The following is a 27045-nucleotide window of genomic DNA, read 5'->3' on the forward strand; positions in this document are numbered from 1 at the left end:
CTGCTGTCAGTTGGAATAAAAGTGAAGCGCAAGCCCTCTCCCTGGAGACATTTTATATTTCTTCTTCCTTCATTATACTCAGAGATGGCCAATCTGAATTGCTGACTACCCAAATACTGTTGATATAGAATCCCATATTTCAGGTTTGAGACTATTTTCCTTCAGTGCTCTCGTTGCACAGACAAATTTTTGCTAAGTTCTAAAAATTTCACCAGGTGGAAACGTCATGGAAATGGAAACTTACCCCCAACATATTTCATTTGGAAACTGGAGTTCAGAGCAAGTCATAAAAATTTAAGTAAGATTTATTGATTGCCTATAGTGTGCACGGTCCTCTATTAGACACATTGAAATTCAGGCACAAAACAGACACAAGATATCTGGCCTCAGGTACCTTATGATCTAACTAGTAAAATACAGATTAGAAAGAGTAAACAAACGTTACATGGATGGCAATGGTCACGTACTAGAATCAACATTAAAGAGCAGTAATTTAAGTAATCCAAAATGGCATCTAATCCTAAAATCATTTATAAAATGTATTTATCTTTAAAATCCACAGCACTTCAAAGAAGATAATGAAGTTCCACTGCAGATAAAGTCACAAAGATACAAATACACTTAAGAGTATTATTAATGACTTTTGTTATTTTGGATCTTCTGTTTTCTTCTTATTATTGTTCGAAGTCTCCGTAATACCAGTTTATCAGACAGAAGCATGTCCTCTTGTTGTTCTAGATAATCCAGTAAATTTTCGGTCCATTCAAGTGCAGCTTTATGGCTAATATGCTTCTCTGGATTCAGTTCTGCTTTTCTAGTCTTATTGAAATGTTTTTGTTCAGCAGGCTTGGCCTGGTCCTCAGCACTTTCACTGTCTGTTAGCACCTGACAGCTTGAGTCATTGCTCCGAGAGTCAAACCACTGATCAATATTCTCAATGTCAACGTGTTCACAGTCTTCTGTATTCTGTAAAACTGTTGCTAAGTTAGCTGCTAAAATGGCTCCTTCATCAATGTTCATGCCTGAATTCTCTTCATTGCTAGGGAACAGTTTTTTCCATGCTTTGGTTATGGTACTAGATTTTACCATGTTCCAAGCTCTTGATACTTCATAAATTGCATCCAACACTGTCAAATTTTTCCAAAACATTTTTGGGTCAATTCCTTCACCCATGTATTTCTGAAGAAGTCCCGCTCGGTAGTATCTTTTTACTGTGGCTAGAACCCCCTGACTCATAGGTTGAATTAGACTTGTGACATTTGGTGGCAAATATTTCACAATTATTCTGCCATCATCTGAACTCAATAATTCTTCATTTGGATGTGCTGGGGGAAAATCCAAAAGAAGCACTGCTTTTTCTAGAAGCCCCTGGGATTTCAAATGCTTCTGTACCTGTGGCACAAAGTACTTTTCAAACCACTGTCTGAAAACAGAATGTTCTATCCATGCACTTTTTTGACTGAAGTAAGTGACAGGAAGGTTTGAAAGGTCAGCTCCTTTGAACGCACGGGGTTTTTTTGCTTTTCCCACAACACAAAGATTAAGTTTGTGTAAACCAGTGGCATTTGCACAACACATAATAATGATTCTCTCTCTGCTTGACCTATAACCAGAAGTAGTTTGTTCAGTTTCAAGAGCTAATGTCCTTGATGGTAGACATTTCCAGAACAATCCAGTTTGATCAGCACCATAAATTTGCTCCGGTTGTAGATTCTCTCTCTCGACAAATTCCTGAAAGTTACCGCAAAATTCACTGGCAGCAGTTTCATCTCCTTTTAATTTTGTTCCTTTACCAGCAGCCTTTGGAATACCATGGCGCTGCTTAAATCGAGTTAGCCAGCCAGATGATGCATTAAAATCACCTTCCATTCCCAGAGCATCAAAAAAGAATTTGGCTTGTTTTGCACAAATTGTTCCGGACACTGGAATCCCATCTGTTTTCTGTTGGTTAAACCACTCTATCATAACCCTATCAAGTTCCTCGTATGTCGATGACTTCATTGATTTACGTTTGGACACCCCACTTGTAGGATCTGAACTGTTTGCATAGTTTATTATCCTTTCTTTGTTCTTTTTAATATCACGAACTGTGGATTCACCAATTCCATACACTACAGAAAGCTTTTTGAAAGATATGCCTTCCTCAAGTTTCTTAATAATGTCAAGCTTGTCCTTAATTGTCAACACCACACGCTTACGTTTCCCCAACATTTTAAATGTCCAATATTTTAAGCAATTACTAGAACAAGATATTTAACAACTTAGATTTGAATACAATGAGACTAGAAAATGGGGTTTTAAGATCCCTTCCCTTCTCCGCAGGACCTAGATGGATGGTATGCTGGCCAATTTCCAGGCCAGGCCTATGTGACTCTCTTCACTTTGTTGTTTAAAGCCTACAAAGTTCTTTCAACAAGGACTAGTTTTAACTAAACCTATCTTCTTTCTTCCTCCTTACTTAGTTTAAGGTCTTTTCATGAACTGCAATCTAAAAGGAGACTGCAACCAATCTGTACCAGTAAGGTCTCTAAAACAGTCCTATTGTGTATTTAATTCTTCTTTCATTACAGGTAGAGACTCTTTGCTAAAGGAACTAAGACTCAGGTGGGAGTACTTTGAGAAATGTGCCAGGGGTAAATAGTTTAAGAGAGGACTTGTAGACATGACATATGGGAAAATATAATGGAAAAACTCATCCGCTTACGCTGTCTTTGTCAGGCAATGTACTGTATGGAACCCAGCCTCTTCTAGGCAAGGACTGCTAGAGATTAATTATTCAAGTGAGTGGTTATGGAAATCATAGGCAGGCGAGATAAGGCAAGCTGGACAGAAGTGAGCAGTGCAAATAAGGTGAAAATGGACAGGCAGAAAACTTTGTACTTTAACATGACACAAACTTATACCTAATGTATTTGGCAACTGGAAAGGCAAAAGGCGGACAAGAGGTGGTGTCACATGATTAAAGCAAGCATCAAAAACTTCATTGGTAGAAATCAGAACTCATGGTAGAAGGTATGGAGTGGAAGGCTCAGTGAAGATGTTAAAATAATCCTGGTGAAAGATGATCCTCGATGGGCCAACAGAAGTAGTTCCTGTGGGGAGCTGTATAAGCACTCGGTGCCTCCGAAACCTAAAGGAAAATACCAAAAACATTTTTTTTTTTCAATATCAGGGTCTGTGGCATTACTCGTATCTATCCTGCAACTATATTGAGAAAATTAACGCCTCCTATCAGTGTGATGGCAAAATCCGACAAATAATGCTTTTAGGCATTATCTGGAGTGACAGCGGGACCTGAATTGCCTACCTCCTGAAATTAAGAGGTCAGAGACAAGCCGCGTTAGCGAGGGCCTCTCCCCGCAGGGCGAGCTCCGGAGCGCGGGACGTCTTTGCTCACGCGGAGGGAGCCCGGATTCCTCCGTGGACGCCGGCGACCAGGGTGTCACCGCCGCAGCGAGCGAGCGCTTGGCCCAGGGGACGCCAGTCAGCGGGCCGGGGGCATCGCTCTCCGCCAGCCCGCGCGGGGGCCAGACCGCCCTGAAAGCAAATGGAGTCTCTAGAGGGAGGCTGACACTGGTGGCGCGGCGGCAGCGGCAAGCGGCAAGCGTCGCCGCCGGAGCCGGAAGGCGGGGGATTAGGGTGCACGCGCGCGCCCCCGCAAGAACGCTGTGTCGGCAAGGGGGTGGGGCCTGCGCGGGCGAGTGCGCGCGGCCCGGGGGCGGGGTCTTCGGCGAGAGGGCGGGGGCGGGGCCGGCCGCTGCAGCTTCTTTAGGCGCGGCGTGGGTTTGGCTAAAGCCCTGCCTGCTCTAGCCTGCAGACTATTTAGTCGGCCAGCAGGGGGCGGTCCAAGTCCACCCTGTCTTGGCCCTTCTTTCAGTGGCTCGCCTCTGGGGGCGAGGCTTCCTCCTCTCTCAGGTGGAATAAAAATCGCACCCTCTGAGGGCTCTGGAGAAAGCTACTCATCCTCAGGTGCCACGAGCGGCTTGCGAATGGGGCTGGGCGAGCGCACGTGGAGCGTGTTTACAAATAGCGGCCGCTGCACCCGTGCGTTCCAGCGCCGGTCACCTGGGACTGGAGGAGTCGGAGCGAGGATCATGAGCAAAGGTAGAAGCGAGCAGACGCGGTTGCTGGCCGAGGGCAGGAAGGCTAGCTCCCTTTGGGGACTGGGTTCAGGAGAGGAGCTGGGCTTACATTCTGCATAACCTACCTGAGCAAGCCCGGGGTTCCTGAGGTGCAGCAGGGGTTGGTCAAACTGGGTATCGAGTATTCCCTCCCTGGTTGCGATGCTCCAGGGTTGAAGTCACAGTCACCATAGAAGCGGACCCTGTGCAAGACGGACTGCACCTGGGAGACGCGTGAGCCTGTGGGAGACTCCCTCGTGAGTTTCCTGCCGCCCCTTTTCTCCTTCTGCTTCTCGGTAGTAATGAGGAAATTTGCAGTTTGACAAATAGTCCCTTGGTTTATTTTAAGTGGAGGTAGCATTAGTTTCTATTTTGGAATTCTAAATGGACCGAATGCCAGCACTTGTGTACTAATAACCTATGCGTTGAACCATGCCAACTCCCCCTTCCCGAACTCCGTTCCTTATGGCGGGCGGGGGGGGGGGGGAGGTTTGCTCAGAGCCTTCCCAGGGGAAGGGAGTGGCTGCACCTCCATCCTGCAGCACCTGTTTACCAAGGAAACGCGTTTAGCCTTCTCTCTCTCTCTCTCTCTCTCTCTCTCTCTCTCTCTCTCTCTCTCTGTGTGTGTGTGTGTGTGTGTGTGTGTGTGTGCGTGTATAATACTTTGAAAAATGGAAAAGGCTAAAGTTTCTCCAGTACCCTAACATAAATGTCTAGTCATTTTCGTTAACATAAAGTAGCATGGTAATTCGTCATTTATTTGTAAAGGCCATATTGTTGCTAAAACGTTTCATAAGGGAACTGACCTGAGCATTCATACTGCAGCAAAGAGATGATTGTAAGGCTTCTAACTATCTGACTCCTGCGCCCAAACTGCTCAATTGCCTACCTGAAAATCGCAGCTTTCCTCTACCTGGCATGATGGAAAATCTGTGATCTCCTAGTTATGCTGTGAAGTAGTTTTAGACAAATACCTGCTTCCCCCTCCTCCCCCCACCCGTCCTCCCAACTGTCAACCAAGCAGTTTCTGCAAGTTTGGTTGACTATTTGAGGTAAAGTACAACTTCAAGCAAGTTTTAGATCACTTTTAAAAGTTTGCCCCCCCTCCCCCATAGTTGTCAGAAGCGTGAAAACAGTTGTATCTGATATGGTATCCATTCCTTAAGGAAAAAGAGCCGATATGTACCGACTACCAACCATTGGCGGTGGCATGTAACCAGATGTTAGCCCGCTGGCCTTCTCTCTCACCCGCCAGCCTACTGGGGTCACTGGGTCCTATTATATATTTAAATAAAGTGACCCCTGACTCTTCTCTCCCTTGCCCGATATCTCTGAGGTTTAATTTCTTTCCAGATACCCCTTGGATCATTTCTCCGTTTCTGCTGATTCTCCAGCTTGATCATGTCTTGTCTCTTAGAACTTTTCCCTTTTCATCACCTTGTGTGAGTTTAAATCTGGAACACAGCCCATATGCCTTGGTTGCCTCAAAACACCACCTCCCACAAGGCAGTTGTATTTAGTAGACTTATTAATAAGACTTGACTTTACCCAAGACAGCTGTGTCTTTACACAAGCTGGTTTTCTATAACAGACTTTTTCCTTTTTGTTGAGGGGAGGGGTTACTAGTTGTGGAAGATTTGTATTCAAGTACAAGGGGGGGGGACCTTAAAATAGAGCGTGTGTCCTCCTGGTTTTATTAGGAGCCAGGCTGACCACAGGCATTTCTTACTGTCCATTCTTTGGGTCACCACCTCATTCAGTCTTGACATGCCATCCTCTCCTCTCCCCAACATTCTTCTGTCTCAGCATCCCCCCAACCTTCCCTCTGAGCTATTTCTGATCTTAGATTCTTTTTCCCTTATGACACAGGGAAGTTTTCTATTCTGTGTCTTTTTTCTACCTGTCCCTTACCATTCACTGTGGTTTATTCTCTAATTAGAAGACAGTTCACTCCTGAGGGAATGCTGCTACCAGGATTTCTTTCCTTCTGTATGTGGTATCCCTTAATCCTTGTATTATGAGGTCAACGGTACCTCTATTTTTTGTACAGTGAATCAAAAGCCAAAAGGTGTGTGAATCTATTAAACGTAGGTGGCAGAATAAAGAGTTGAGCCAGAACTATTTGGTTTTAAAGGCAATGTGCTCTGCCCACCATCACAATGGAAATATTTAACTCAAAGATGTAAAAAGAGGAAAAAGTACATTGTGGGTATTTATTTTTGCATAATTAAAGTGGCCATTTGTTAAAATGTAATTTTCGACATTAACCTACCAAAGTGGCATTCTGGTTGTGAGGGTACCTTAAGTCTGTAGCAGTGTCATCAGACATGGCATTTGGTTCGTTGGAATGTGGGTTTGCTGAAGGCTACTCCAAATCACCTGAAATGGCTTATGTTTCTCATCATTCAAAGTTCTGAATTCCCTTTTCTACTAAGATAATCTCAGTGCAAATACATTTTACAGCCTCATTTTCCGTAGTATGTTTCATGCATGATAGTTTTGTAATAGAATAGTACATCTCTAGATAGAGTAAATTCTTGTAAAGCAACTGCTTTCTTGCTTTCTTGCTTTTTTGATTTCATTTACTTTATCACTGATCCTCATTTACTTGGAAATTTTTGGTTAAGTTACCCAAACTAGCTACTCCAGTAAGCTTAAGATGAAGACCTGATACTATTATTCCATTTGTATTAAACTGATTTAATATCAAATAGTATTTCTTAATGATTGAAAAATATTGCCAATTGACTTGCAGCAAATGGTTTCACAAAGACCATTTGTCACCTACTTTGAGTGACATAAAATATGGAGGGGATTTTTGTAGCTAAAATATAATATATTTTGGAGTGTGTTAGGGCAAACAAGATATAAAACAGTTGTTATCTTCAAAATGAAAACCTATTCTTTGAAGTCTCTTTTAGCTGTAAAGTTATTTCACCTTGTATTTTAGACAAAAGCCCAAATCATTTTTAGTGTTAAAAAATCCCTTTTATATAGTTAAAGGTAGAAATGCTTTTCCACTTGAAAATTTCTGGACACAAATGACAGAACAGATTACTCTTTGGAAAATCCCTTATCTTTTTTAAGAAGGTTTTTAACCTGATATTGAAAGGTAGTGATTTTTTTCATATTCTTGAGTCTTCTATAGATGCCCAGTAGGAGGCTTTTAAACTTAATTTTGTTTTTTGTGTTTCCTTGTTGGCTGGCAGTAGGTTTTCAATTGACTGGCAGCATAGGCAAAGCTAAGACAATGAGTTCCTAGGAAGATAAAAAAGATTTGATAGGGTTGAAAAAATGAAAATTACTGGTGGAAATGCTTAAGGAAAAATTAGACTTGCTTCCTTAAAAAAAATGTGGATATAAATTGAAGAAACCAGTGAATTGCTAATTGGTGGCCACCGTATGGGTTGGAAACTTGAGTCAAATCTAGACCCACTTTACCTTTCCAAATTGTTCTCTAAAGGAGTCCTCAGTTTCCCTTAGATTGATGAAATCCACCTTCCTGAAAGCCACTGTGCACCAGACCACCCATGCTCCCTGTGCCCAACACATGCAGCTTCATGCTTTAAGGCTCTGCTTGCTGCTGTTTTAGCCTAAACAAGTCCAATCCTTCCTCTGTTAATCTGTACATTATTCTGTTCTAGTTTGTCCAAAAACTGCTTCTCCCAAGGTTGCTCCTCAGACTTGATGGGTCAGAATCACCTGGGGTCCAAACTGTAGCTTCTGGGGCTCACTCCAGGGATGAAACCCAGAAACCTTTCATTTTTGGCAAGCACCCAAGAAATTATAATATGGTAAAGTTTGAAAACCTTACATACTGACCACCATTTTTTTTTAATTTTTTTTTAACGTTTATTTATTTTTGAGACAGAGAGAGACAGAGCATGAACAGGGGAGGGGCAGAGAGAGAGGGAGACACAGAATCGGAAGCAGGCTCCAGGCTCTGAGCCGTCAGCCCAGAGCCTGATGCGGGGCTCAAACTCACCGACAGCGAGATCATGACCTGAGCTGAAGTCAGACGCTTAACCGACTGAGCCACCCAGGCGCCCCACTGACCACCATTTTGAATATGAAGTTCTTCGCTCATATTCTTTTGGAAGGGAGTTTTTCTTCTTCCCCCTCCCCCTCTCTTCTTAAATTATAAGCCATCTTTGAAGGAAAATATGAAATACAGAAAAGCAAAACGGAAAATAAACTAGCATTCAGACACAATAACACTAAACATTTTAGGGTGTATCCATTGTCTTTTATCAATGTAATTTTCTCCTATATAGTATAGTTTATATCACATTTTTAAATGAGAACATAAAGTCCTAATAAACATAAAAATTTATATACATACTCTTAATAGCATATTATATTTTATGATACTGCTTCTTATCAGCCAAATATTACTAGGAACACAACCTGTTGCCAAAATTAGGATTACTGCTGCAGTAAGGGAGCCATACCTTGAAAAACCATGGAATATCTCAAAAAGAGGGAGTCAGGTGAGCTTGGCACAAGGACTTGGGTAAGGTGATTTTAGGGAGGTTTAAAGAAAGTGAAGAGTCTATTCTGGATTAAGTGCTGCCAGAAAGCAGGAGCAATTGACTATTGGGTCTTTAAATTTTTATCCAGGAAGCTACAGGGACAGGCTAGAGTTTCACTGGAGAGGCAGTGGTAGTCAGTCCTGCAAGCCAGGAGAGGGGGATATTTGATCATTTTTGTGGTTACCCAGCTTTCCACCCCCCCCCCAACACTCACTTATTACATTTCCATTTAAGCAGCATTATGCAATGTTCTTGTTTTTGTCTTATTTTACTACAATCATGGAGAGTCCTCCTCTAATGTCTGTGAAGTTATTTAGACTCCTTGGGGTAACACCATGCCTACCTTCTTCAAAGCTTTCAACACATCCTTAAAGGATCCAGGATCCAAAAAAGCTTAAATGATAATCATTGATAGATAAGCTCATTCAGCCTTGAAACTATCCCTAATTGAGCTGTGTAGATAATATCATAATGCAATTCTACCTTAGTGAGACTCTCTCATGTTTGAGGAAGATTGTTATTAATACTTGGCTTCCATGCTTCTAGATTAAAAAGTTCCCATGATAGTGCTTCTCAAGTAGCTTTGATCAATTTTAGAAGTTTTCATCACCCAGAAAGAAATCCCATACTGTTAGCAGTCACTTTCCATCCCCCCCAACCCTCTCCTGTTCCCCAGCTCCTGGCAAGCACTTATCTCTATGGATCTGCAGATTCTAGACATTCCATATAAATGGAATCATGCAATATGTGTACTTTGTGACTGGCTTCTTTCACTGAACATAAAGTTTGCAAGGTTCATCATGTTAGATAGCATGCATTAGTACATCACATTCTTTTATTGCTGAATACTGTTCTGTAATATGGATGTACCACATTTATTCATCAGTTGATGGACATTCAAGTTTCCATTGTTAGGCTCTTATGAATAATGTTGGTATGAACATCTATGCACAAGTTTTTGTACATACAGACATTTGAACATATGGTTTCATTTCTCTCAGGTACATAACTGAGATTCGGATTACTGGGGCATATGGTAGGTCTGTGTTTAAACTTTTGAGGGGCTATTTTTTTAAAAAAAATTTTTAGTGTTTATTGAGGGAGAGAGAGGGAGAGAGAGAGAATAAGAATGAGAATGAGCAGGAGAGGGGCAGAGAGAGAAGGAGACACAGAATCTGAAACAGGCTCCAGGCTCCAAGCTGTCAGCACAGAGCCTGATGTGGGGCTCAAACCCAGGAACTGCGAGATCATGACCTGAGCCAGTCAGATGCTTAACCAACTGAGCCACCCAGGTGCTCCTTGAGGAGTTATTTCTAAAGCAGGTTACTTTTTTACAGTGTATAAGGACTCCTAGTCCTTTTGTTTTAGTCCATTTGTACTGCTACAACAAAACAGACTGGGTAGCTTATAACAACAGGAATTTATTTCTCACATTTTTTTAAGGCTGGAAAGTAAAAGATCAAGGTGCCAACAGATTCAGTGTGATGGCTGGTTAGGATTCACTTCCTGGTTCATAGCTGGTACCTTCTTGCTGTGTCTCCACATAGTGGAAGGAGAAGGAATCTCTGGGTTTCCTTTGTAAGAACACTAATTCCCTAAATGAGGGTTCCGTCCTCATGACCTAAGCACCACCCCCTAATGCCATCACATTGGGCATTAAGATTTCAACATGTGAATTATGGAGGGACATAAACATTCAGGCTGTAGCATGCTCCAATTTCTCCACATCCTCACCAACACTTGTTCTTATCTTTTTTCTCCTTATCCTAGTGTGTGTGAAATCGTGTTGCATTGTGGTTTGGGTTTGCATTTCCCTGATGGCTATCTCCAGCATCACTTTGTGCTTATTTATCACTTATGTATCTTTTTGGGGGGAAATGGCGATTCAGATCCTTAGCCCAGTTTTTAACTGGGTTATAACAAAGTTACAGTGTTAAGTGATCCAATTTACTCTTCCTCCACTGGCTTTCTTAGAGGAGAGACGTAAGAAATAACCTCCTGAGGAATATCTCCGTTCTTAGCCCCACTGATGTTGAAAGTACTACTTGTGATACACTGTCCCTTTCTTTACTTAAGGATTCCCGTGAAAAATTTGGACTATCTTTAATGTCAGGAAAAAAGGCAACTTCCAGATGAAATTTGTCTTTCTTTTATCTGACACAAGAAAGAACTAGATAGGTCCATTTTAGCACTGACTTGCAACAAATCTCTGAGTTTAAGTTTGTGCTTCATTGCCATAGTTAATTCATTTTGAATTCCCGTACTTGTCTTTTCCTTATCCGTTGATTGTGTTTTTAAAATTTTAATGTTTTAATGCAATTCTGTTTTTATGTTACAGTAACCTCAACTATTGTTCTGGAAATTTACTAAACAATAAATTTAGACCAGACAGGCAGTACATCTTAGTGATAAACTTTATGGGTTCTGGAAACAGCCTCTGTTTGGTACTTCTCCCACCTACCAGCCATGGAATCTCTGACTGGTTCTATAAAATCTTTCACATTTGGACAACTGGAATAAAAATCATACTGTTTTAGTTTTGTTATAAGGATGAACTAAAAGTGTATATATAAATTGCTGTGCAGAGTACCCAACACCCTGCACTGAGCCCTAAGTAAATACTAGCTATGATGTTATTTCCTGCATCTTTTGACTAGAAGGAAATACCCACATTCTCTTAACCTCCTAAGAAAGGAGGCTTTGAAAGGAGCTCTAGGTAGCTAAAAGACAAGTATAGTGGGAAAGGCCAGATTAATTCATACACATATAATGATATTGTAGAATTTTTGTGAAGGTGGATTATATGTCTATGGAAATTCAAAAAACTACCTCAGGATTATCTATTGAAAATTCTCATTTCATTAATCCAAAACAGATGCACATTTTCTTTCTTTGCTTGAATCCTAAATCATAGCATATTACGTATATTGTGGTGTGGGCAGATTTTTAGCCTGATTTTAGGCATCCGAAGGGAATGGTAAAGATACAAAATGTGGGTAAGGTGCAACTGACAGTCTTAAAATAGTCATCCATTTAGAAAATGTTTGAGATATACGCTATTATCTTCTTCTTATATAGTTTAAAAACTACAGAAATTGGAGAAAGGGGTCTAACCCTGCCCTTATTAGTTTAGTGTATCTGTCAACCTAAACCCTGACATGGCCAACTTCAAAAGGTAGTGGTAGGTGATAGTTATCTTCTTGGTGTTTCATATTTCCCCCTCTTTTATTATATATATGTGTATGTATATAATATGATTGTGTGTATATATATACACATATATGTATATACGTATGTACCTATAAATAAACCTGTATACCCACACCCACCAACACCCACATATGTATTTTTTCCCAACTTATTTCTCTCTACATTTAAGCTTGTAGTGTTCAAAAATTTCCCTTTCCCTTATCTTCTACATCGTGTTCTTTGCCTACGGGGTTGTAATAGTTAAACTCGCTAACAATTTGAAAAGTCCCTATCAATGTACTGAAATTGATGTACAATTACATGATTGCTTGTTGAGGAGAAACTTCTAGGACTATTAAATCCATATTTTGAAGCTGACTGGAATTTTAAAATTTCTCAATTCAATTTTTTTTCCAGTACTGTTGAAAAGAAACAGACTATTTAACAATGATATCTGTTACTACAATACAGGAGTTAACTTTGTGCTGACCTTCTTTGTTCCTCAGTTGTTGGTCTTTTTTTTTTTTTTTATCAATAGGTGGTTTTAGTTTATCATTGTTACAGTCATAGAGACTTTCAAGAGAAAGTTTTTAGATGAGTTTTTTTTATTATGTTTTTAGTATGGATAACACAGTTTTACATTACTTTCAGATGCACAGCATAGTGATTCAGCATCTCTATATGTATACTATGCTCACTACAAGTGTAGCCACCATCTGTCACCAAACGACAGTATTATAATAACATTGATTATATTCCCTATGCTGTGCCTTTTATACCCATGACTTAATCATTCCATAACTGGAAGCCTGTATCTTCCTCTCCCCTTCATCCACTTTGCCCATTCCTCCACCCCCAGTCCATCTGGCATTCATCAGTTTTCTGTAATTATAGGTCTGATTCTGCTTTTTGTTAGTTTATTAATTTGATTCGTTTTTTAGATTCCACACATGAGTTAAATCCTACGGCACTTGTCTTTTTCAGTCTGACGTATTTGTTGTCATAAGTGGCAAGATTTCATCCATTTTATGGCTGCATAATATTCCCGTGTGTATGTGTGTATCGTCTATGTTTTTCAGGGATACTGGCCTGTAGTTTTCTTTTTCTGTGGTTTCTTTGACTGGTTTTGGTATCAGGGTATTGCTAACCTTGCGCAATGTATATGGAAGCTTTCCTTTCTCTTCTCTTTTTTCATTATACTCCCTAGCTCCATCCATATTGTTGCAAATGGAAAGATTTCATTCTTTTTTATGGTTGTATATCGTGTGTGTGTATATATATATTATATATATGGCTGTATATTTGTGTATGTGTATACACACACACACCACATTTTCTTTATCCATTCATCTATCAGTGGACACTTGGGATGCTTCTGTGGTTGGGCTGTTGTAAAAACTGCTGCAATAAACCTAGGAGTCCATATATGTCTTCAAATTACTGTTTTTGTATTCTTTGGGTAAATACCCAGTAGTGTGATTACTGGATTGTAGGGTAGTACTATTTTTAATTTTTTGAGGAACTGCAATACTGTCTTCCACAGTGGCTGCACCAGTTTGCATTCCCACCAACAGTACAAGAGGGTTCCTTTTTTCTACATCCACGCCAACACGTATTGCTTCTTGAGTTTTTTAGTTTAGCCATTCTGACAGGTGTGAGGTGGTATCTCATTGTGGTTTTGATTGGAATTTCCCTGATGATGTGTGATGTCGAGCATCTTTTCATGTGTGTGTTAGCTATCTGTGTGTGTCGTCTTTGGAGAAATGACTGTTCATGTTTTCTGCCCATTTTTCCATTGGATTATTTGGTTTTTAGTGTGTTAAGCTGTATAAGTTACTCATATATTTTGGATATTAACCCTTTATCAGATGTGTCATTTGCAAATATCTTCCCCCATTCAGTAGGTTGTCTGTTAGAATTGTTGGTGGTTTCCTTTGCTGTGCAGACACTTTCTATTTTGATGTAGTCCCAATAGTTTTTTTTACTTTTGTTTCCCTTGCCCCAGGAGACATATCTAGAAAAATGTTGCTCATGGCCAATGTCAGAGAAATTACTGCTTGTAATCTCTTCTAGGATTTTTGTGGTTTCAGATGTCACATTTAGGTCCCTAATTCATTCTGAATTTTTGTGTATAGTGTAAGAAAGTGGTCCATTTCATTTGCATTTAGCTGTCCAGTTTTCCCAACACCATTTGTTGACGAGATTGTCTTTTCCCCATTGTGTAATCTTGCCTCCTTTGTAGAAGATTAACTGACCATGAAACTGTGGGTTTATTTCTGGGCTTTCTATTCTGTTCCATTGATTTATGTGTTTGTTATTATGCCAGTACCATACTGTATTGATTACTACAGCTTTGTAATATAACTTGATGTCTGGAATTGTGATGCATAAAAACCCAAAACCTGGAGGTATCTGTTGTTTTGCAGGGTTTTTTTGTTTTGTTTTAGTTTAGGGTTTTGTTTTGTTTTGTTTTTTTGAGATTGCTTTGACTATTTGAGGTCTTTTGTGATTTCATACAAATTTTAGGATTGTTCTAGGTATGTGGAAAAAATACTGTTGGTATTTTGATAGGCATTACATTGAATTTGTAGACTACTTTGAACAGTATAGACATTTTAACAATATTTATTTTTCCAACCCATGAGCATGGAACTCCTTTCCATTTCTGTTCATCATCCCAAATTTCTTTCATCAATGTTTTATAGTTTTCAGAGTGAGGTTTTTCACCTCTTTGGTTAAGTTTATTCCTATTTTATTTTTTTGTGCAATTGTAAATGGAATTATTTTCTTAATTTCACTTAATGTTGCTTCATTATTAGTGTATGGGAATACAACAGATTTCTGTACATTGATTTTTGTATCCCGCAACTTTTCTGAATTCATTTATCAGTTCTAGTTTTTTGGTGGAATTGTTAGGGTTTTATATATATATATATATATATATATATATATATATATATATATAAAATCATGTCATCTGCAAAGAGTGAAAATTTCATTTCCTCCTTACCAACTTGGCTTCTGTTCTTTTTGTTGTCTGATTGCTGTGGCGAGGGCTTCCAGTACTATATTGGATAAAAGTGGTGACAGTGGACATCCTTGTCTTGTTCCTGACTTTAGGAGACAAGCTCTCAGTTTTTCCCCATTGAGTATGGTGTTAGCTGTGGGTTTTCATATAAGGCCTTTATTATGTTGAGGTATGTTCCCTGGAAACCTAATTAGTTGAGGGTTTTTATCATGAGTGGATGCTATACCTGGTCAGATGCTTTTTCTGCATCTATGGAAATGATCATATGGTTTTCATCCTTTCTCTTACGGATGTGATGTTATCACATTAATTTGTGAATGTTGAGTCACCCTTGCATCTCAGCAACAAATCCCACTTGATTGTGGTGAATGATTTTTTTTTTTTTTAATGTATTGTTGGATTTGGTTTGCTAATATTTTGTGGAGGATTTTTGCATTTGTGTTCATCAGAGTTTGGCCTGTAGTTCTCTTTTTTTGTGGTGTCTTTATTTGGTTTTGGTATCAGGGTAAGGCTGGTCATAGAATGAATTTGGAAGTTTTTTTTCCTCTTCCATTGTTTGGAATAGTTTGAGAAGAATAGGTATTAACTCTTTAAATGTTCAGTAGAATTTGTCTGTGAAGCTGTGTGGTCCTGGACTTTTGTTTGTTGGGAGTTTTTGTAGTTACTGACTTAATTTCTTCACTAGTAATCAGTCTGTTCAAATTTGTATTTCTTCCTTCTTCAGTTTTGGTAAGTTGTATGTTTTAGGAATTTATCCATTTTTTCTAGGTTGTCTAATTTGTTTATAATTTTTCATAATCTCTAACAATCACTTATATTTCTGTGGTATCAGTTTTTTCTCCTCTTCCATTTGATGACTTTGTGTGCATGTGCGCTCCTGTGCGTGTGCTCTCTCTCTAATTAATTAATGAATTAAAGATGGGTCTGGCTAGGGGCGCCTGGGTGGCGCAGTCGGTTAAGCGTCCGACTTCAGCCAGGTCAGGATCTCGCGGTCCGTGAGTTCGAGCCCCGCGTCAGGCTCTGGGCTGATGGCTCAGAGCCTGGAGCCTGTTTCCGATTCTGTGACTCCCTCTCTCTCTGCCCCTCGCCCGTTCATGCTCTGTCTCTCTCTGTCCCAAAAATAAATAAACGTTGAAAAAAAAAAATTAAAAAAAAAAAAAAAAAGATGGGTCTGGCTAGAGTTTTATCAGTTTTGTTGATCTTTTCAAAGAACCAGATCCTGGTTTCATTGATCTTCTCTATAGAGATTTTTAAGTTTCTAAATCATTTACTTCTACTCTAATCTTTGTTATTTCCTTTCCTTTGCTGTTTTGGGGTTTTGTTGTTCTTTTTCTAGCTCCTTTGTGTGCAAGGTTAGGTTGTTTGAGGTTTTTCTTTCTTCTTGGGGTAGGCCTGTATTGCTATAAACTTCCCTCTTTGAACAACTTTTGTTGCAACCCAAAACATTTGGATGGTTGTGTTTTCATTTTCATGTAAGTGTTTATTTTTTCTTTGATTTCTTGGTTGACCATTCATGTCAACCATGTTTATTTAGCATGTTATTTAACCTCTCTGTATTTGTGTTCTTCCCAGATTTTTCCTTGTGGTTGATTTCTAGTTTTATAGTGTTGTGGTCAGAAAAGATGCGTGATATGACTTTGATCTTTTTAAATTTGTTGAGACTTGTTTTTGGCCTACTGTGTGATCTGTTCTGGAGAATGTTCCATGTGCACCTAAAAAGAATGTGTATTCTGCTGTTTTAGGATGGAATGTCCTAAATATATCTGTTAAACGCATCTGGTCCGGGGTGTCATTCAAAACCACTGTTTCCTTATTGATTTTCTGTTTTGATGATCATTGACGTAAATGAGGTGTTAAAGTCCCCTACTATAATTGTGTTACTATTGAAGGGTTCCTTTATGTTTTTATTAACCACTTTACATATTTGGGTGTATAAATATTTACAATTGTTATACCTTATTGTTGGGTTGTCCCCATTATGGTTATATAGTGTCTTTGTCCCTCATGCCAATCTTTGTTTTAAAGCCTATTTTGTCTAAGTATTGCTACTCTGGCTTTCCTTTACCTCATCGTGCTTAATAAATGTTTCTTTCATCCCCTCACTTTCAGTCTGCAAGGGTCTTTAGGTCTGAAATGAGTTTCTTGTAGGCAGCATAAAGCTAGGTCTTGTTCTGTTTTTGTTTGTTTGTTTTTAATCCATTTCATCATCCTAGATCTTTGAGTGGAGCATTTAGTCTGCTTACATTCAAGGTAATTATTGACAGAGATGTATTTGTTGCCATTTTGTTACTTATTTTGTGGTGGTTGTTTTTTTTGTTTTGTTTTGTTTTTTGTTTTTTTAGTTTGTCCCTGCCCTTCTCTTGCTCTCTTTCCTAGTTTATTGTCTTTCTTTAGTGATATACTGGATTCCTTTCTCTTTGTTCTTTGCCTATCTATTACTGGTTTTTGACTTGTTGTTACCATTAAGTTTGTATATAATATCTTCTGCATATAGCAGCTTATATTAACTTAAATTTGAACCCCTTTACTCCTTTCCACCCTACATTTTATGTACATGGTGTCATATTTTACATCTTTTAATTTTGTGAATCTTTTGACTGATTTTTACAGATATTCTTATTTTTACTATAAGTTTTTGTGTTTCCTACTTTTCATACATATGGTCTTTCCCTTCCATTAAGAATCCCCTTTAAGGGGCGCCTGGGTGGCGCAGTCGGTTAAGCGTCCGACTTCAGCCAGGTCACGATCTCGCAGTCCGTGAGTTCGAGCCCCACGTCGGGCTCTGGGCTGATGGCTCAGAGCCTGGAGCCTGTTTCCGATTCTGTGCCTCCCTCTCTCTCTGCCCCTCCCCCGTTCATGCTCTGTCTCTCTCTGTCCCAAAAATAGATAAAAAACGTTGAAAAAAAAATTAAAAAAAAAAAAAAGAATCCCCTTTAACATTTCTTGGAGGGCTGGTTTAGTGGTCATGAACTCCTTTTGTTTTTGTTTGTCTGAGAAACTCTCTCCTTCTATTCCTAATATTGGCATTGCTGGATAGAATATTCTTGGCTGCAGATTTTTCCCTTTCAGCACTTTGAATATATCATGCCTCTCCCTTGTGGCTTGCAAATTTTCTGCTGATAAATCAGCTGATAGCCTTATGGGGTTTTCGAAGTATCTAACTGCCTTCTTTTCTCTTGCTGCTTTAAAAATTCTGTCTTTATCACTACTTTTTACCATTTTAATTGTATGTGTCTTGGTGTGGACCTCCTAGGGTTGATTTTGTTGGGGACTCTCAGTGCCTCCTGGATCTGGGTACCTGTTTCCTTCTCCAGATTAGGAAAGTTTTCAGCTATTATTTCTTCAAGTAAATTTTATGTTCCCTTCTCTCTCTTCTTCTTCTGGAATCCTGTGATGCGAATGTTCTTGCACTTAATGGAGTCACTGAGTTCCCTAAATCAATTCTTATTTTGCATAATGATTTTTCTCTCACCTGCTCAGCTTGATTACTTTTCATTACTCCGTCCTCTAGGTCACTCACTGATTCATTTTTCTGCTTCCACTAGCCCACTATTTATTCTGTTTTGTATATTTTTTATTTCATTTATTGTGTTTTTCACCTCTGATTCTTTTTTATCTCTTTGTTAGAGGTATTACTGATGTCCTCCACTCTTTTCTCAAGTACCGTGAGTGTCTTTAGGATCATTACTTTAAATCCTCTGACTGGCATATTACTTACCCACATTTCACTTAGGTCTCTTGCTGTGATTTTGTCCTGTCCTTTCATTTGGAATGTATTCTTTGTCTCCTCATTTTGTCTAAATCTCTGTTTCTCTGTGTTAGGGAAGTCAGCTCTGCTTCCTGCTTCTGAAAGCAGTGGCTGTATGAAGAAAAGTTCCTGTAGTGCCCTGCGGTACAGTGTTGCCTCTTCCCCAGAACCTGGTGTCTCAGGGGGTCTCTCCTATGTGTGTTACATGTGCCCTGCTGTTGTGTCCTGGCTGCCTTTGCCTTCAATCCAGTCATCTGCAGAGTCTGTCTTTGTCTGTTGCAGCAGTGTTTGGTCCCCAGCGTGGGTGAGCAGCTTTAACAACATGCGTGCCAGTCTGGTTGTGAATTGACACATACCACCGACCAGGGCTGTGTGGTGGGGGCAGGTGCGATTTTAACAAGGTGTGCCTCAGGCTTGTGCATGACCGATGCTGCTGCCACCCCACTACCCCCAATCAGACCAAAGCCTCCAAAAGCATGCTCATCAGGAGATGTGGTATTGGCAGAGGCTTGTACTAGTCTTCTGGATGAGGAGACCCACAGCAATGGGACTGAAGCACGTGTGACTGGAAATGGCTGATCTGCTGAAGAACGTGGGGGTGGACTTGATGTAAACAAGTTAGGTGGTGAATGTCAGCATTCTGGTTCCTGCAGCTGGCTCTGTGCTTATTCTAAGAGACGATGGGTGGGTAGGGGGTAGGGAATTGGTATCTGCCAGCCTCTTTGTTCTTGGAGGAGTCTTCCTAGGATCTCTGCCCTTTTGGGACATGCTCTGAGACGAGTAAATAGCTCTTTCTCCCATATGCTCCAGGTGTTTTTCTGCTGTAACTCCAAAGGGCTTTTTGTGGTGCAGTCTCTTTAAGGGCAGGGACTAGGCTTCCTATTGCTCTCTGGGCCTTTCCAGGACCAAGTTGCTGATTTTTAAAATTCCAGGATTTAAGTCCTTCTTGCTGTAAGAACTCTTGAAATTCAGTCTTTCTCGCTTTCAAAGCCAAATGCCATGGGGATTCATCTTACCTGTGCAGGCTTCCAGGTATGATAGCCTGTTTTGTGCCCTGGTCCATTTTGCTTCCCCCTGTGTCTCCACCCTTCCAACCCTCTTTGATGTGCCCTCTTCTCCACCTTTTGTTGTGGATTTTGTTCTGTCAGTCCTCAGGTCAGTTTCTGGGTTATTTATACTGATGGAAGTGTTATCTAGTTGTATCTGTGGGCTGAGGTGAGCTTGGCGTCCTCTTACTCTGCCATCTTCCCAGCCTCCCTAGTGTGAGGCTCTTTGATATATAAATGATTAGGAAATTGATTTGTCTCAGGTTGTGGTAGTTAAGTCCTTGACCACTAAGAGTTTTGCAATAGTTCTAATGAAGAGAAACAAACATTGTTATACATAAAATAGATATTTAGTATCCATATGTGTCTGTACAAAATAAACTGTTACAGCTGTAGCCATGTGAGATGTTGTTATTAAACAGTTAACTGCCACGTGAATGTACAAGAATCCTATAGCAGCACCCCTCCATCTTTCCTAAAGTCCATGGCAGCCTAGCACATTATAACTCATATATGAATTTTAAGGCTTCCAGGAGTAGAAGTTCTATCCATTAAAAGTAATCCACTGGAGAGGAACATAGTCTGCAATAGTGCATGGCACATGGTATTATCTTACTAAATATTTGATTGTTAAGGGAATAAATAAGCAAAGTATTAAATTTATATTCTCTGTGTATACATCTTACCAGCTGTGTGATTGGGCAAGTAGTTTGATTTATGAATTTCAAGTGGTTTTTTTTTTTTTGTTGCAAAATGGGAATTTTGCCATTTATATCCTAGCTTGTTTTCATGTTGATTGAATGAGATAATATAGGTAAATGTGCTTATAATTAATATTTAAAAAAACTCTCAAGGTACCTCTTGTTCTAGTATTTTTCTCAGTTGAAATATTGGTTTACTGTTTATATCTTGTAATTGACAGTGATATTCATAACATGAGTACCCTTAGCCTAGTCACAATTAGAAACCAGGTGCATTCCAAATGGGGATTTAACCTATCTTAATTTAATGCATTTGTGAAAACCTAGGTCTCAGCGTAGGTTTGGCTGCTCAACCTCCCTTGAGCTGCGGTCTCATTTGACAAACATGAATAATACGTATGCTGTGGAATTGTAATAAGTAAATGAGAACACAAGTGAAAGCCTTGGATGATAAACAATGGTTACTGACTCGTCCCTATACCCCCTCACAAAGTGAAACATCTTGTAATTCTAGTTCTGGGAATTGTTATTCAGTTAATAGGAATATTTTCTCATTTTTCATACATATATACATAATTATATATATATTATATATAGAAAAGTATTTTTTTTACTTGCTGGATTTTTAAAAACTATATATGCTGTATTATTTATTACAGTCTTGCAATAGGTGAGGGACTATGCCAGCCACAAGTCATATACAATCCATATATACAAGTGGATTTTTATTTAAAAAAAATCAAAAGTAATTGCCTCAAGAATTTCAACTTAACCTTTATTTAGAGACGAGATTTGAAAAAAACTTAAAGGAATCTTCCTGGCAAAAAGATGTTGCAAATGAAGAACTCAAATATTAAGGACTATGAACATATCTTTCCATGAGTACTATATTCCTACATAGTCCTTTTGTCTTACAGATTTTATATTCTTAATATAATTGTAGGTTAAAATTTTATATTCAGATTTCTTACAGAAATACAAATATTTAGATCATTATTTTTTCTTCCAGTTTTATTAAGGTAAAATAGACATATAATATAATTTTAGGTATACATTTGATTATATATATATGTATAATTTTGATAAATGATCACTATAGTAAGTTTAATTAGCATCCATCACCTCACATCACTTTACACACAAATTTTTCTTATTTGCGATGAGAACTTTTAAGATCTCCGCAGATTACAAATATACAGTGAATATATAAATATTAATACATATATACAAATATACATAGTTAATAGTGACTATTAACTGTAATCACTGGGCTGAACATTACATTCACTGGACTAATTGATCCTATAACTGGAAGTTTGTACCTTTTGACTACCTTCACCTGTTTTTCCACACTATATTTTTTCTCTCTCTCTCTCTCTCTCTTTTTTTTTTTTTTTCTTTTAGAACTCTGGACTTTTTTCTCCAAAATTCCTTACAAATCATGTCTATGCTTACACATTTCAATTCTTTTTCTTGTGATCCCTGTTTCTTGTCCTGAATTTTTAAATTTTTAATGTTTATTTTCAAGAGAGACAGAATGTGAGTGAGGAGGGGCAGAGAGAGAGGGAGACACAGAATCCGAAGCAGGCTCCAGGCTGCCAGCATAGAGCCTGATGGGGCTCGAACCCACGAACTATGAAATCATGACCTGAGCCTAAGTCGGACACTTAACCGACTGAGCCACCCAGGCACTCCTTGTCCTGACTTTTAAGTGAGTCCCAAAGCGTTGCCAGGAACAACCAAAGATTTATCACCACACATTTAATGCAGTAACTATATGAATATTGTGAGGCCTGAAAGGAAATGTTATGTTACTCTGTCCTCAAAGGATTTCAATCTAGAAAGATAAATTTGCAAACAATAACAATGCTGTGTGTAAATATTTTACAAGTGGTTTAAAGCAGGCATATGTGCGCACACAGAGGAGCAGTGTTAGTAATGCTAGAGACCTTGGTGCTAGGCATTGAAGTATGTGTATGAGTTCCCTAAATAAGAAAAGGGAGACGCATGTCTGGCAAATACAAGATCATAAAGATTCTGAAGTCAGACAATGTACCACTTAAGTAGTTTAAAGAACAACAGGGACACCTGGGTGGCCCCAGTCGGTTAAGCTGCCGACTTCGGCTCAGGTCATGATTTCGCGGTCTGTGAGTTCGAGCCCTGCGTCGAGCTCTGTGCTGACAGCTCAGAGCCTGGAGCCTGTTTCAGATTCTGTGTCTCCCTCTCTCTGACCCTCCCCCGTTCATGCTCTGTCTCTCTCTGTCTCAAAAATAAACATTAAAAAAAAAAAAAAGAACAACAATGTATTTGTTTCCTATTAGTACTCTGATAAATTACCAGAAACTTAGTGACCTACAACAGCACAACTTTATGATCTTACTGTTCTAGATATCAGAAATCTGAAATCAGTTTTACTGGCTAAAATCAAGCTTCTTCTTGGTACCCTCAATGAGTTCGTGCATTTTCCAGCTTCTAGAGGCTATCTTCATTCCTTGGCTTGTGACCTTCCTACATCTTCAAGCCAGCAGCTTGGGATCTCTTTGACTACAATTGGTGCTTCTATCATGACCGCTCCTCCTCCTTATAAGGACCCATATGATTAGATTGAGCCCTGATAATCCAAGATAACCTTCCCAAGATCTGTAACATAAATACATCCTAAAATCTCATTTGCCATGCAAGGAGACATATTCACAAGTCCTAGGAGCTAGGATGTGGACATCTTTGGGGGACCATTATTCAGCCTACTACCAGCAAGAAAGCTAAAATTTAAGATACATAATGGGGGTGAGGCTAGTATGAAATTAGATTTTGAAAAACTTTGAAAGCTGTGCTAAGGAGTTTGGAACCTAATCTATAGGCCAGCAGTTTTTATTCCTTAAAAAAGTTAAAAGTATGACGATAGATGCTTGATTCATGTGCATACACTCAAAATTCAAATATAATTACTTGCATGATCACAGATCCCTTGAAGCCAATATATGAAGCCTTTAGGCCTGAAGAGGAAGAAAATAAGCAGGAAAGTAACATAATCAAATCTGTTTCAGAAGGGTAGCTAGTGGTGTTCTTGCACCAAAGGAATGCTGATGAGGCACACATTTAACATTTTTTTAATTTTAAAGAATAGCTGCAATATCGGAGAGAAAATTGAGTTGAAAAATTTTCAGAGGTAGAATAAATAGGCTATGATGATTAAAGAAGCCAGGGGAGACTGAAGCAGGCTTTGAGATGTTTATGAAAAGGCTCCTAATGTATACTTCCTACTGAAATTTCCTCCCACTGTGTGACTGATTTCTGGAATCTGCCTGAAATCAAATGCAACTTTCTATTCAAACATGTTCTGTTCCCCAACTAATTAATTCCTTCTATTAGTAGGGTAGCCATATAATACATAGTCTAAACTGAGACAGTGATTTATTTATAACTATTTTTAAAGATATTCAAATAAATCTTACTTACAGAACTTATTTATAAAACCTGAAATTTAGATTTCTGTAAAACTTCCTTATAGGCTGTGGTGGCTCTAGAATATCCCTTGGTGGGATATTTTGACCTGGTCAACATATGCCTTCTCAGGTCCTGATGTCATAAACAGGCCCACAGGACCTTGCACCGGCATTAGAGGTAGAGGAATGAAGCCTGGTTGCCAAGGTGAAAATGTATGTGGAGGGCAGTGAAAAGATCTTTCCAATGAAGACAGACTTTTTAGTGAAGGACCATATCCAAATGCCATCTGCTGTGAGCTCTAGTTGGAAAAGTCCCTAGTGATATCGTAGACTTTGATTTGTATTCTAGTGGGATTGCCCTCTTTGTAAAGTTAGAGATCAATTCATCTAGGTCTGAATATTTAGATTTTTCTTCTGTTCTTTTTCTTTAAAATGTGTTTCACCCTCAAGTACAGAATTGGACCCATTTAGCTTTTCATCTGTTGCCTCCCTTCTTGCCATTCTTGATAACTCCTTACAAAGGCCGTTATCTCTTAAGGATGATTCTAGGTCCTCCAACTTTCTCTTAAGATAGTTAAACTTTAAGAATTTTATGTTTCAAATTGTTGGTAAGTTGTACACTTAGGTTTTTCTCCTTTCTGTATAGAGTTGATATTAAGTGAAAACTTCACCCTGAGATGAGAGAACAAATCCAAGGATCATTGACCATGCCATCACCCCCCAAGGAAATCGGAAGTGAAGAGGACTGGAATTCATGTTTTCAGCTCCCATAATCTTGTGTAACTTTTTTTTAGGAGATGCTGAAGCCAAATGATGAGGCTGCCTAAAGTCCCTTCAGGACACCAAAGTCCATCAGAATCACAGCAAATCACACAAGACACCCACAGCTTCTGCTGGGAATCAAACCTGCTTCCACATATTTGCCACTTACAACATTCCTCATTCCTTTTAGTAGATCCAGTTTCTCCATCTGGTATCACTTCCCTTCACCCAAAGAACTCCTTTTAGCATTTCTTATAGTGTGAACTCACTAACGTCAAATTCACTCAGCTTTCCTCTCTCTGAAAATGTTTTTATTTCACCTTCATCTTATGAAGAACATTTTCTCTGGATATGTAATTTTAATTTTGTAAGAGTTTCTTTGACTCACCCCACCCCCTCAAAACCCTGTGTACATATCAGTCCATTATTTTCTGGTCTCCATTATTTCTTCTGAGAACTAAGTTGTAACTCCTATTGTTCCATTAAAGGTAAGCATCTTTCAGGGCGCCTGGGTAGCTCAGTTAAGTGACTTTTGATTTCGGCTCAGGTCATGATCTCACAGTTCATGGGTTCAAGCTCCACATTGGGCTCTATGCTGACAGTGTAGAGCCTGCTTGGGATTCTCTCTCTTTCCTTCTCTCTGTCTCTCCCTTGCTTGCTTGCTCTCTTCTCTCTCTCTCTCTCTCTCTCTCTCTCTCTCTCTCTATGTGTGTGTGTGTCTCTCAAAATAAATAAACTTTAAAAAAGTAAGCATCTTTTTCTGGTTTACTTTAAAGGCTTTTTTGGTCTTTAACTCTCATTGTTAGCACTGCTAAAAATATGAGTGGTTTTCTTTATCCTTCTAGAGGTCTGTAGAGCTAAGGGTTAATGTTTGTTATCAATTTTGAAATTTTTCAGCTTTTATTTTCAAAAATGTTTTTCTAGTCCAATCTTTCATTTCCTCCTAGGATTCTAATTAGACTATATGATATTATCCTCCATATTAGTGGCATTCTTTTTTTCTTTTCCTTTCCTTTCCTTTCTTTTCTTTTCCTTTCTTTTCCTCTGTCTTCCTTCCTTTCTTTCTTTCTTTCAGATTCCACATATAAAGATGGAAGTCTTGAACTCTCCCTTCTTAGGATCCTGGTAGAGCGAGTCCTGATACTCGGGCAGCACCCTTCGCTGTCACCTCCCTCAGCCTCACCTTTCCAGAACACTTTTAAGAGTGAAAAGCGATGCTATTAATAACTGCATTGAATCAACAAGCATAAATTGGAACTTTGCCAGGCAGACTGGAGTTTAAGATACACTACTTGGCACAATTTCATTGTCCTGGCAAACAAATCTTAGAGTCTTCCTTCATGCTGTTCTTGACTACGTGACACCTCTTTTGCCTCATATATAAAGTCAGTTATCAGTCTTACAAGTTCTGTCTACAAAGTTTGTGATTTATCTTTCAGTATATAAATTCCAGAAATTATCCTCTCAGCTGGGCAATTGTTAACAGGGTCCATTTATTTATAAGAAGTTTCCTTTTTATTTTAGCACATTTTAGTCAGACCTCAGATTAATCTGGCAGCACTTTTGTCAAGCTATTTATTTAAGAACATACAGTAGTTAGTTCATGGCTGAGGTCCTGCCTAGATTTCTTATTCTTCTATTTAAAGTCCCTTACTTTTCATGCTAATGTCTGTCTCTTTGCCCATCACAAAGACCCACATAAGAATGCCTTCTCCCTCCCCTGCCTTCATAATCAGTGACTTCTGTAGAAGTCCGCTCAACGCCTCCCTTCTTGCAGCTCTAGCTCCAGTGACCTTCATCCATCATGGGTTGTTGTTGGTTTTTTTTTTTTGTTTTTTTTTTTTTGTTTTTTGTTTTTTTTTGCTTTCTTCAAATTCTTTTCTTTTTAACATTTATTTTTGTGAAAGAGAGCAAGTGCGCAAGCATGGAGGAGGGGCAGAGAAAGAGAATCCCAAGCAAGCTCTGCAGGGCTCTGTCCCAGGAACCATGAGATCATGACCTGAGCTGAAATCAAGAGCTGGATGCCTAACTGACTGAATGACCCAGGCGCCCCCTGGCTTCAAATTCTTAAGTCCTAAGGGCACACATTTCAAATTTGATTATACAATTTCGTGTATTGTATTTGTTAATTGAAGGATTAAGACTCAAGTACCTTCAGGGTCTGTGAAGTAATCATAAACTGTGAAGCAGGCAGAGTAAGGAACAATGGGTATTAAAGTGTTTGTGTTGATTGCTAGTAATTCCCACCTAGGTATGTGGCCTTTCAAATCACTATGCTGGTGAGACAGAATGGCCAAACAGAATACCTTCTCAAGATTTGCAAATAGTGTCCTCAAAAAAATTCTTACGTATACTTCATAGTTCAAGTACTATACCATTATTCATACCTCCTCTTAGCCATAATTCCTTGAATACTAATAGGTACACATTGTCTATTATATAAGTGCTTATGAAATATAGAAGTTAAATTAT

General features: G+C 39.0%; 2 protein-coding genes across 2 annotated transcripts in view; one reads left to right on the forward strand and one right to left on the reverse strand.

Annotated features, from left to right (window-relative positions):
* Positions 1-291: 291 nt before the first annotated feature.
* Positions 292-3568, reverse strand: TIGD2 (tigger transposable element derived 2). Its single transcript, XM_030313437.1, has 2 exons — positions 3308-3568; positions 292-3130 (listed from the first exon to the last, which is right to left on the reverse strand). The coding sequence occupies exon 2, from the start codon at positions 2209-2211 to the stop codon at positions 634-636; it is 1578 nt and encodes a 525-aa protein (XP_030169297.1). The 5' UTR covers positions 2212-3130; positions 3308-3568; the 3' UTR covers positions 292-633.
* Positions 3569-3975: 407 nt separating this feature from the next.
* Positions 3976-27045, forward strand: part of FAM13A (family with sequence similarity 13 member A) — a 362178-nt gene continuing 339108 nt past the window's right edge. Inside the window, exon 1 of the mRNA XM_030313445.1 lies at positions 3976-4104. The gene's annotated coding sequence lies outside the window, so the exon portion shown is untranslated. The remainder of the gene's footprint in view (positions 4105-27045) is intronic.

Source organism: Lynx canadensis, chromosome B1 (genome assembly GCF_007474595.2).
Source record: "Lynx canadensis isolate LIC74 chromosome B1, mLynCan4.pri.v2, whole genome shotgun sequence".
Classification (NCBI taxonomy): Eukaryota; Metazoa; Chordata; class Mammalia; order Carnivora; family Felidae; genus Lynx; species Lynx canadensis.